This window comes from Corvus hawaiiensis, chromosome 19 (genome assembly GCF_020740725.1).
Source record: "Corvus hawaiiensis isolate bCorHaw1 chromosome 19, bCorHaw1.pri.cur, whole genome shotgun sequence".
In the NCBI taxonomy this organism is placed as follows: Eukaryota; Metazoa; Chordata; class Aves; order Passeriformes; family Corvidae; genus Corvus; species Corvus hawaiiensis.
The window spans coordinates 7,617,852-7,629,556 of NC_063231.1; the positions used below are offsets into that span (position 1 = coordinate 7,617,852).

The following is an 11,705-nucleotide window of genomic DNA, read 5'->3' on the forward strand; positions in this document are numbered from 1 at the left end:
GCCAGTGGGAACTACAGCACCTTCCCTGCCAGGTGCTTCCCTTTGAGTGCTGCTTAATGTACCTCAGACCAGTCTGTGTGAGTGAGTGGTAAGAAAAAGCTTCCAGGAACGATCCACAGCAGTTATAACATTGCTTTATTGTCAGTTCTGCATATACCCTTCAGAACATCTAAAAAAATACATCTGTGGAGTGATCCAAACCCCTGGGCAGTCTCTGAGGCTGAAGATTCCCTCTGGCAGCACTAAAGCCTGAGCCCACCAGCCCCTGTAGGTAGGGAATAGAGGCAGAACCCAACAAAACTCCAACAGGAAGGACTTGTGCCAGGGACTCGGGTTCAGGTTCCATATAAACATAGCAGCAGAGTACCACAGTGTCAGTTTGAGGGCCACAACAGAACCTTCCCCAGCTATAACAGCAGCATTGCCTCCTGTATTGCAGACTTTTGGTGAGGCACAGGGAGCAAATATGGCTTTAGGGATTATGAGCAAATGCTGAAATTGTTGCAGAGGTTCATACTGAGAGTATCATCACTTAAATTAAAGGGCAGACAGAACTAGACAAAGTTAAAGAAGTTCACATTAGAAGAAAAAAAATCCAAGTTTCTCCTCCTTTAGAAAGCAAGCACTGCCTCCATGGTAATAACAAAATACTCCTCTCCTGCCCTTCAAAGGAAAATATTCCATCCAGGAACTCAAACACTGAGGTTGTCAGGCAGCCCTGAGCAAAGCATGAGAACTTGCAGCATAAGGCTTCTATTGGTGACACTGAAATAAGAGATGGGGAGCGAGGGGAGAAGCCATTTAGGAAGGAAGGTGCCATCCCAAAGCAGTGTCCCAACTGGAAAGTCTGAGCCCTGCCCAGACTGCTGCAGGGAATAGAGGTTGGAGACAGTGCAGAACATCCAAGGCAGCAGCCCCTAACAAACACAGCGGGTACAACTTCACACCTTTTGGTCCTTGAGGGTTTCAGCACCCCAGTTATTGGGAAAACTCGCCATGAGTTCACAGAAACTGGCTCCCTGGGAGTGTGTGTCACTAAGGACAGAAGCGAGCAAAAATGCAGTGGGGAAAAGAAAAATAAATCTCATTTCTGCAGTCTCATAAAACCCTCCATGGCTGAGCTCTTCCAGGTCCCCTGGTGGTGCTGCTGGAGGAAGGAAGAGCCAACAAGGAGCAGGGATCAGCTCTCCAAGTTCTGCAGCTCCTCCCAGTCTGCCTCACTCTCACACCTGAGCCTTGTTTTGAAAAACTCCTTGATGAGTCTCTGTGCTTCCTCCTTCACTGCAAGAAGGAGATGCAGTTTTGAGTTGATACTTAATACATCTGCCCCCTCTAAAGCCAGGAATCCATTTGGCACTGAAATAACCCCAGACTCACCTGTCTTGCGGGCAGGGCTCTGCTCCTGGGTCAGTAAGTGAGACAGGTGCCTGGCAAAGCCCTTGAACAGGTCCTGCACAAATGGGGAAGACAAAGAGCAGAAAGCAGACACTGGTTACCTCACCAGTCTGTTTCCACGTTTGTCTTGCCCTCAGCACAGACTGGCTGGAGCACAAAGCACTCCTAGACTGAACACACAGCTGCAGCCACAGCTGGCCCTGCAGCACACATCCTGCCTTGCAGGGCACAGCAGGGAAACTACACCAGCACTGAACCTGAGCTGCTGCTACCCCACAGGTGGGAGTTAAAAACGTGCCAGGGTTTAACGTGAAAGTATGAACAATCACAAGTAAGTGTGGAACCAACCCTTCTGTGGGAGAGGGGAGTTGCTGCACCTGGAGTCACTAAAACAGCACATACCAAAACATAACTTGGAAATGAAAGGTGGGATCCAGATTATCTCCCCTTTCTTAGAGCTCCAGATCCCTAGAGAGATTAACTCTCCTTCAGTTAAAGAGGGCCATGAGCTATGCCTACCTTGGAAGCAAATTTGCCCCCCTTGTAGAACGGGGTCAAATACTTGACAACGATGTCTGCAGTCCCTTTGAGGGACATGCCTTTGGTCACTGGCTGTATGGTCTTGCTGCTTCCTTCTTTATCACACTGTGCTAAATTTGAGTCAAAAGTCACCTTCTTCTTTGTTGGACCAACACTTTTGCCCTCTGGCTGGGTCAGAATTGAAGATTTTGCTGCTGTCCGTAGCCGCTTTTTTGCGGGACTTTCCATATCCTGGAGAGGGGACAGAAGAAAGACAAACCCACCAATTCCTGTGGCAGCATCACACTTCCAAGCAGCCACCACCACCTTCCAAGAACATGAATTTTGCAGCATTCTGCATCCTCTCCCTCCAGTGAATACCAAATAAGAATCTCTGTAACCCTTTTTGCTGTGCAGACACTATTTCCCACACAAAGGGACTTCGAGAAAAGCCCTTTAAAGAATACCACATTTAGAACTACCCTGTGCTCCTATTGGGGCAGCTAACTGCTAGCCCCTGTCCTACAGAGGAAAAACTGACTGGGAAAGACTTCTCAGGATGTCTGCTGAGAATACACCCCTCAGGAAGAATCAGCCACATCAGGAGAGCCACATTCCTGCTCAGTTTGGAAGAGAAAGGAGACTGCAGTGTTGCAGAGACAGCTGCCAGGCTGCCTCAGCTGCCAAATGCAGAAGCAGAGGCTGAATGGCAAGGCAGGCTGCAAGCAGGGGTCATTTCCCAATGGTCTCTGGCCTGTGGTTGTGCTCTTGCCTTGAGAAAGCAACTCCCTAATTATAGTCAGTGACAGATCTCAGGGGGTGGAGACACTCATTCCAGGCAAGTCACCAGCAAGGGCACAGTCACATGAGTTGCACAGAGGAGGAAACAAAGCAGTGGACAAGGAGCTCTCCACCGCAGCCCAAGGTGCTGGCAGGGCCCAGAGAGCAGCAGGGAAACACCAGGAATGCAGCACAACTGGGATTCTTCTCTCTGCTACAACTGCAGCTGGGCCCTCCCCTGATAAATAAGACTCTCAGAGCAGGAGTGTCACTCCCAGAGAGAAATTTGGAACAAGATGAACACAAGAAATAGAAGAAATCAGCATTCATTGAAGTCTTACCTCATCTGATTCTGGCCGCTTCCCACTGTCACCTTCCCCAACAACAGGTAGCTCAGTTTCTGCAACATTTTCAGCAGCACTAGTGGGAAGAGTGGAGAGAAGGCCAACTGTAATCATTCCACAGTGAAAATATTTCTGCATTCACTGTCAGTGGCCATGAGACTGCATAGTAAAGCAAGAGTCTCCCTCACCCACCCAGAGACCTCATACAGGTTTCTAGGACAAGGCTGGTGGGGCTCTGGGCAACACAGGGAGCAGAGAAGTAGAGATTTTACCTGGACTTCACATCCATTTCTTCCTCAAGCAATTCAGATTCAGCAGCCTGTTGAAAATTCTCCCCTCTCTCAGTCAGTGTTACTTCTGTTTCTCTCAGTTCTTTATTCTCTGCCTGGAACTGCCCAGTCAGATCTCCAGAGTCAGCTTCTTTTTCCTGAGGGGTTGGTTTCTCTTGACACATGCTTTGAGAAGAAACCTGAGGTAGTGTGCTTGCAGAACAGCCACCTCCCTTTGATGAGCTGCAACTTTGGGCTTTAGAGCCACTTTTGGGGAGAGAGAAGAATTTGGAAATATCCTGTGATTCCTTTTTAGCTGCTTCTGCGAGCATTTGCTGCTTCTTGCTACGTTTGGACTTCTTAGCAGGGCTCTCCGCAAGGGCAGTTTTTGAGTCTGGACTGGGTTGCTGCCCCTTCTTTTCTGGATGTAGTTCTACCCCTGCACTCTCACCCACTGCTTTGGTTGCTGTTTCTTTCCTCTGGAGAACAGGCTTTCTGGTGTCCAGGTCCAGCCTGCAGCTGCTGCTGTCTTGCCCATTTGGACAGTCTGTTTCGACAGGCTTTGCATCACTCTCCTCCTGGATCTTCAGCAGTTCTGAAGCTGTCTGGAACAAGCTGGATCTCTTTGGAAATCCTGCTCCCACACGCTTGGGTTTGAACTGGGGAGACAGGAAGAAGAAGAAGAAATTTTGGATGTGAGATCCCTGTGTGCAGCACCCTGAAAGGAGCTGAGTTTCTGCATACTATACACCAGTGTGGGCAGCTGTAAGCTGGGGGAGGCTCTAAAACTGAGTTATCATCACACCCATCAACTGAGACATGAGGGAAATGGATTAGGTGGAAATCCTAGGCCAGCAATAAGAAAACAAGGCAGCATCCTCGGATAGAGCAAGGTGAGAAAGAACTTATTTAAGCTGTGGCCTGCACACAGATTAGATTCACTAACAACAACATGATGGACAGGAAAAAGCAATTACAGCAGAAATATGCAGTTGTGGCCACAGAAAGGACACAAAACAAGTTTATAAAAAGGCAGACAGACAAAACACACCATGCCCTCCTGTCTATCCCACCAGTACTCACCGAGGGAACCTGGGATGCAGGGAAGAAGTCCTCTTCTGCTGGAGACACAGACTTTGTTTCCAAATTGCTGCTACCATCAGTTCCAGACCCAAAGACTGAGAACAACTCCCCTTGTTTGGAGGCTTTATTGATTTCTGCCACCTGAAAAGAGAACAGAAATATCCTCTAAAGGCCAGAAATCTTTATGTATCCCTGCCTTTGTACATACTAAAAGCCATAGTAACAAAACAAGTATCTGCCCTGGAGAGGCACCTGCCTCAAGAACAGAAACATCTTCGGAGAGACTGATGGCAAGCAGATAACCTAAGCCAAGGCTTCTCCAGTGTCAGCAGCAGCCTGAGGAATTCCCAAATCCCTGTATTGCTAGAACATATCTGGATAAGCTTGCACTGCTAGGTAGGTTTTCAGAGCCTGTAAAGCCAACAAAGATGTGAACCCAAGGTGATTCTGGGCCCTCCTGGAAACAAAATCAAGAAGAAAGATTTGTAAGACACCCGAGGCAAAACAGAGCTTGTCCTTCACCTTTCCCACACAAACTCTGCCCCATTTGCCCTGGAGCTTCCAGGGAGCAGCAGGTGGAGATGTTTGTCCCTACCTTCTTTAGCACAGCTGCCTTGTAGGAGTTTGCCATTTTGCTGGTCCGGAAAGCTTCATATTCCATTTCCACTGCACAAGCAGCAGGGTCTGACCTGAAACACAGGCTGGGGTGATTCCTGGCAAGACACACTTCTGCATCTGCAAAGGGAACACTAATGCTTAAGTATCTCCCAGAAAGTACTAAATCCACTCCCTCCGGTTCAAGAATAAGTGATAACTTCAAGTTCAGTCCTAAGGGATGTAGTGGTGAGTTGATGGAGAACGGAAAGGGTGATGAAAACGGTTTCAAATCAAGATTTTTGCCCACTGCTCCGTTTGAGAAGTACACTATCCCCATCTTGTGGGACAGGGAAGAACTGCCGCTCCTGGGACCAAGCTGATAACAACGATCAGCCACAGGAACCCTCAGATCTGATCCCCAACATCACTGCCAGAAAGATGCTGTTAAGTGAAACTACATCCTTGGACAAAATAACTTAAAAAAGCATTCCCTGAGAATGGTAATTCTGCTCAGGGAAGAGCAGGCCCTGTGTTAAGGGACTCAGTATGCACCCCTTTTTCCTCATCTCGTACCCTTTTCCTTCTGCTGCTGGAGTCTTTTGGTTGTTGCTCAAAGCTTCTTCCAGCATCCTCAAGCAGTGTTCCCGGCCCTAGGAAACATGGGATACTCAGACATGCTCTACAGAAGTCTCAGCACCCCTTGGACTTCCAGCCCTGAAGGAGTAAGGACAGGGCAGGCAGAAGCTTTGTCGTTCTTTACAACATCCCTTACCTTCACTGTGAGCTTGGAGATCCTCCTGCTGGCAGCATCCTTCAGGGGACAGTCTGCACCTGCCACAGGAGAGGAATTTGGGAAAGGAGCCATGGCAGGGCTGAGCTGATGGAGAATGTCTCAGCTGTCATGGGGAGGTGCCAGTCCAGTACTGCCTGGCTTTCCCCTCCCTGCATTGTCACCCCAAGGAACACTGTGGTCACCCTTTTTACCTGGAGTAGCTACACACTCCGAAAGAGTAGGCAGAAACCAAAGTGAGAATGTTTTCTGTGATTGGAAACATCTACTTCAGAGTTTAGGACTGGCAGCTTTCCAAAATCTCCCCACATCAGAAAACCTTTCTTCAAGGCTCTTAGGAAACTCAAATTTTTTCTGCTCCCCCACAATATCAACCAAAAAGCCAGGCTGGATAGAGTAACGTGACCTATCAAGTGTTCTTTCACAACAGTGCCAGACAGGACCCCAAGCAGCACAGTTACAAACAGCAAAGGTTTTCAGCAGTCTCCTTATAACCCAAGTATTATTAGTAGCATTAGTATTAGTATTAGTATTATTAGTATTAGTACTGCTGCATAACCACTGCAGAAATAGCCTACACTACAAAGTCAGGTTAGACAGAGTTTTCCTTCTCTCTTGCTTATTTGGAAATGTTGTTCAGAAAGATGCATTCCATATCTTCACCCCAACCAAAGCTAAGCTGTGATCCATCTCCTCCAGCCAAGTTTTCACAGCCAAAAGCTTGACCTCTGTGCCTAGGGACTGATACCTCCAGTGGTGATGCTGTACAAATTGCATGCAGCTGCAAAATACAAGACTTTCTTCTCCCAAAGAAAACCCATTATAAATCAAAGAAGATATTTACTTGGAGGAACAAAATCTTCCTTTTCTGGTTCTTTTCCCTGGAAGAAAACAAAGATCAGTCAAACACTTCCATTCCTACTACACACATGCAGATCTAGAAGCACAAAAGACATCTTTTATATCCCTGCTCCAGGGAAAATTAAAGCTGAAGTTATAAAGGCATTGAATAAGCACCAAAACAGGGCCAAGAAGACAAAGAATGAGAACCAAAGCCAAAAGTTCACCTCTGTTATAGGAATATTTAAGAGAAGCTGAATGGGGAAATCTGTTTTCACTACTACCAGGGGTATTAAAACCAACAGGCTCCTCTTGCTCAGCACTGCAGAGAAACCAGCACACGAATAAGCTGCACTTCTTCCTGTTATGGGACTGGCCCAGAATACGGAGAACACAGCAAAAGCAGAGGTACAAGAAATAAAAGACAACAAGCAGCAGCAAGATGAAATAATTTACTGTCACCAGTGCCAGGAAGCCTTTCTGGCTGTCAGACAAGCTCACAGCAAACCCTCTGTGCACCCCTTAAAAACCGACCCCAACTCACTTTGCGCAGACTCATCTGCTTCTTGTAGAAGTTGTCCCACTCCCGTTTCCGACGTTCCTCATTATCTTCATCCCAGTTCCCACTGCCTTCCTCATCATACCTGGATAAGGCAGGAAAGCAAGAGGAACAAGCATTTCTGTAGCTGCAGCATTAACTGGGGGACAAGTTTGGGAAACCACCCCAGTGATGCATCCCACATTCTTTTTGAACAAGTCTTCCCTTTGAGTTTCCCTGCCATTCCCCAACCTGGACAGCAAGTGAGTGTCCTCCAAAAATTCACAGTATTTGTTAACCCCATAAACTAGTAGGCAGTGGCATGAATTAATAGCATATAACTAGTGCCCTGAAAATGGAGGGCCCCATTTCAGAAGCTCTACCAGATCCTCCCAGGGGGTTCAGGAGTCACTGCATCATGTCATGTACCCCTTCTGTCAGTCCCTCCCGCCCTGGGAGCAGAGATGGCAGAAAGGGCACAGCATCCATTCCTCAGTCTCACTTGTTCACAGGCTGCTGAAATAAATGAAATCCCCATCTCCAAACCACTGAAATACAGCAGCTGATCCTCACCAGACGTACCCAGGAATTCACTGCCTCCCACAGATGCCACAGCCAAAACTTACAGGTATCACAAATCTGGCTGCTGACCATCACAACTTCCAAGGCAAAACTACAATCAGACCATGGAAAGGTTCAATGAACCAAGTGGCAAACACTGTTCTGTACAACAGCATTGGCTGCAGCTTCTCAGGTCCTGAGACCAAACACAGGCTTAGGTCACAAGTCCTGGTTTCCTTTGACTCAGCTGGACTTGGCCAAAGAACAAAGGGACCAATCTCAAGCTTTTTAAGGTAAAGCAGAGGGCCAGGCCAGCCTACAGCACTGTGTATCCTGGCACAGCTTCATGGGCAGTGCCAGCAGAGGAACTTCATCCTGACACAGCTGCACAATCACTGCAGCTCTGCCAGGGAACAAGGGGAAAGAGAAGTTATCACCTCCATGCTGCCAAGCATTTTACAGAATTCATCATGTTTCCCACTGCACATCTTCCTTTTGCTGTCAGCCTGACAGGAAAATGTAGCAGTCTACAGAAGAATCTGACACTGGCACTTCATTACATCCTCTGTGGTGACTAAGTCCTGTCAGTGGCCCCTGGTCTACTGGCCCACAGACAGTTGTGCTAAATCAGGAATGAACTCTGGACCATGTCATCTTGGTCTCAATTTTAAACATTTTTGATCCTTGTGACTATGAACAGGCTGAGCCCACTTGCTGCTTTCAAAAATTTCAGGCTAGTTTCTTGAGCCAATTACATTGTGCAGGGCAATTCTTAGCTCTGTCAAAACAGCTTCTGGCTCTCTGGGACACGAACGTGAATGAGGCTGCCAAAGTGTGTGGAAAACGAAATTCCAGCTGCTGCTGCCAGAAAGTTACAGGAAAATACCATCCACACAGAAACATGTGCTGAAAATAGGAGTGGCTGGGCCTGCAGCTGGGAGATGCTCTTTTCTCTCGTGGCTCCTAGGAGCTGAGTGTAATCTCTTTGGTACAGACCTGCTGAAGCCTCTGCAGCCTCTCCTCCCGCCCTCATACAGCTCTGGGTCGTAGCTATCCCGGGAGGATCCCGTGGGCCCGATGCAGGTTTTGCTCCAGCTGCTGCTGCAGAGTTCCAGTGCCTCCAGTTGCCTTTTCACTGCCCCTGGGTTCTTGCAGAAGTCACAGCACTTGTTACAAGGTGGGGTGACATCGCCAAAGTACTTCGCTATGGCAGCGTGGCGACAGCTTGGGAACACAAGGCAAAATCATCTGGTCATCACTTCTAGCCACAAAAACTCCACCCTCCAAATGCAGCGTGACTTTATCTAAAGATTTGAGTCTTGTTTTTTTCATAGGCAATGTCTATTCCAGCAGGAATCACAGGGTTTAATCCCTGGAGCAGAATTCAGGCTCTGTTCCTGGCACCTTGCATAAAGTTTCTCTGCCTCCACTTCCCCATATGTAACAAAAATCAGTGTTAATCTCTTCTGCTAAACCCTTTCAGATCTTTGAGATCTGCAAAAGGAGCAGTTGATGAAATATACAGTTATTAATTCTGTATCATTGGCTAAATATATTCCATGTCCTATCAGGATGGCTGGAGGTAAAGAGGCCCTGTTGATCACTATACCACAGAGTGTATCTATATATCTCTCAATGAAGAGTTTCTAGGTTTATTATTTGTGATTTGAAAGTGAAGAAATACATATTTGAAGACACAGGATTGTAAATTAAGTCCCAGAAATAGAGTCCAGACTGAGGTCACAAGGGAGCACCATTCAGCTAACACAGCCTGGATCTTGATGGGCTCACACATGCTCCAGATCAGCAGCCAAAGTTTGGGTAGAGTCCCACATGCATGAAAACCAGTCCATTTGCTCACACAGGATTGCACAACCAGTTTACCAGGCTTAGCAAACCAGCCATGTGAAGATGATTAGATTCTTCCAGAAATTTTCAAAAGATTTTTGGCAGACATCAGTGTTTTGGGGTACATGAAAAAGAATTTGGTGAAAATATGCTCATCAGCAATACAGGCAGGAAGTAATTTCTCTTCTAGAACGCTCCCTAGCTTAAACCAGGGAATACACTGATTTTGCCAAAGAATAATCAGGCAGTTACTTTCCCCCCTTTTTTTAAGAAAGCAGAATTTAGAGGAGCTTTTTAAAACTAAAGTTTCACAGCAGAGATGGCTGGTTGTGTGTTAGTCAAAATGCTGATAATAAATATATGGAAACATTTACTTCATTTAGAGATCAAATCCTGCAGCCAAGTGGGAACAAAAGTTATTTTAGAATAAAATTACTTTACTACAAGGAAGAACAAGGTGGAAATTTTTCTTCTCTACCAAGGTGTGCCCTAGTGAGGTTACCAACTTTATCTGCAAAATGTGGATCACAGAGGGGAAAAGTAAGAGAGTGAGCACCTGATTTACTCTTATTCTAAACCCTTTAGGGCATGTCAGAACTTACCAGAGATCTAACAAACACATTTTTCTTCTTCACTTTTGTCTGTGTGTGTCGGGGGGAAACACAACTGCACATTACCAAAGCATCACAAACAAACGCTGCAAGGGGCTGCAGTGGCTGCTGGCTCACTCCTTCCCACGGCCTGGGAGGTTGATCTGGAAGGCAGCACAGCAGCAGGTCACAGGTTCCTGTCCCCCAGCAGTGACCTGAGTGTGCTGAAGTGCCAGGGAGCTGGCAGTGCTCAGGTAAGGGCCTGCAGCAGGGTGTCTGCACCGTGCAGGGCACCAAAGCTTGGAGAGGGCTCCGACAAAGCTGCCTTTATATCCCCCTTAAAGCCACACAGACTCACTCTGCTCCTGCACTCAAAGAGCTCCTTTCACATGGAGGGGAAGGGTGGGGGGGACCGGGATGGGGGCAACACATTCGATCCCCTTGTCCTGCCTTTCCAAAAGAACTACTGGTGCTGCCTGGCCTGCCAATGCAACGTGACTATAGAAATGTCAGCGAGCTGCAAGTCAGCTTTTTGTTTCCCCAAAAGAAAAGAGGCAGGCATTCTCATTAGTCCATGTCTCTTCCCCTCGCACGCACTGATCTGTATTAGAGTTAACTGAGGCATTCAGTGAGGGACAAGCCGTCTCCCCACTCCCACCGCTCACCAGGCTTATGCTGGGGAGGGACATCCACACACACCTCTGTCCTTTAGATGCCACAGGGGAGGGCTTTGGTGGAAGCAGAGATCAGCTGTGAGCTCACTGGAATTTAGAGCTCCAGTTTCTAACCCATCAGGCTCGTAAAGCCAAGCCCTTTCCACCCAGCCCCCTGTAACTGCCTTTTTCATCCTGAAGAATTACCCAGATAGGGGCCACAGCCCTGCTTTAGCCAACGGTGTTCAGGAGTTGAGCCATAACGGAAATTCAGTTGCAAAACTAAAATTGCAATCCTATAATTAAGGTCAAACGGCAAAAAACAAAAAGTTACCAACAGGGATGCTGGGGTTAATCACTGGATTAATGCTTAACACAAGAGTTCCTGAAATGTAGTTGGCTATGCATTACCATGTGAGGGGAGATCTTCCACAGTCACACCAACACTTGACTAATGACCACGAGATGGAGATGATTTACATAAATTAATGGTAGTTTGTATTATTATACATGTCCTAAAATTATTTCATCTTTTAAATATGCAACTGTATTATTTGTCTCCCCTCATCCTGCAAAAAGAGTATGTATGAGGTGACCATTGGTCTTTAAAATGTCTAAACAAAATCATTATGCCATTTCAGGTATCTCCCCTGATTTGACATTATGGAATGGGATGAAGAGCAAATAACAACCAGGGTTATTAACACATTTTTGTCCATGGCAATACATTTCAGGAAAGTGCTAAACTGACCACACAGATGCCTGCACCTGTGTCGTTCTGGTAGTCCTTGTTTTTATTCACCATGTAAACCAGGAGCCCCATTCCTGCAATTAGGAGAAGCAGATGGACAGCCAGAGAAGAAGCAAAGTCACATATCCCAAAAGAAGGTCTGCCTCT

The 11,705-nt window shown here is 47.0% G+C and overlaps 1 protein-coding gene across 6 annotated transcripts in view; it reads right to left on the reverse strand.

Moving 5' to 3' along the window:
* Positions 1-117: 117 nt before the first annotated feature.
* The window catches only part of RECQL5 (RecQ like helicase 5), a 38,508-nt gene continuing 26,920 nt past the window's right edge, over positions 118-11,705 (reverse strand). For all 6 annotated transcript variants that reach the window (XM_048324082.1, XM_048324079.1, XM_048324080.1 and 3 more), the window contains 12 exons: positions 8,713-8,940; positions 7,162-7,261; positions 6,622-6,658; positions 5,760-5,818; positions 5,561-5,637; positions 4,986-5,079; positions 4,391-4,531; positions 3,311-3,966; positions 3,036-3,114; positions 1,915-2,166; positions 1,378-1,450; positions 118-1,281 (listed from right to left, as the gene is read on the reverse strand). In XM_048324082.1, coding sequence (XP_048180039.1) covers positions 1,181-1,281; positions 1,378-1,450; positions 1,915-2,166; positions 3,036-3,114; positions 3,311-3,966; positions 4,391-4,531; positions 4,986-5,079; positions 5,561-5,637; positions 5,760-5,818; positions 6,622-6,658; positions 7,162-7,261; positions 8,713-8,940 — 1,897 coding nt within the window. In that variant the 3' untranslated portion in view covers positions 118-1,180. The remainder of the gene's footprint in view (positions 1,282-1,377; positions 1,451-1,914; positions 2,167-3,035; positions 3,115-3,310; positions 3,967-4,390; positions 4,532-4,985; positions 5,080-5,560; positions 5,638-5,759; positions 5,819-6,621; positions 6,659-7,161; positions 7,262-8,712; positions 8,941-11,705) is intronic.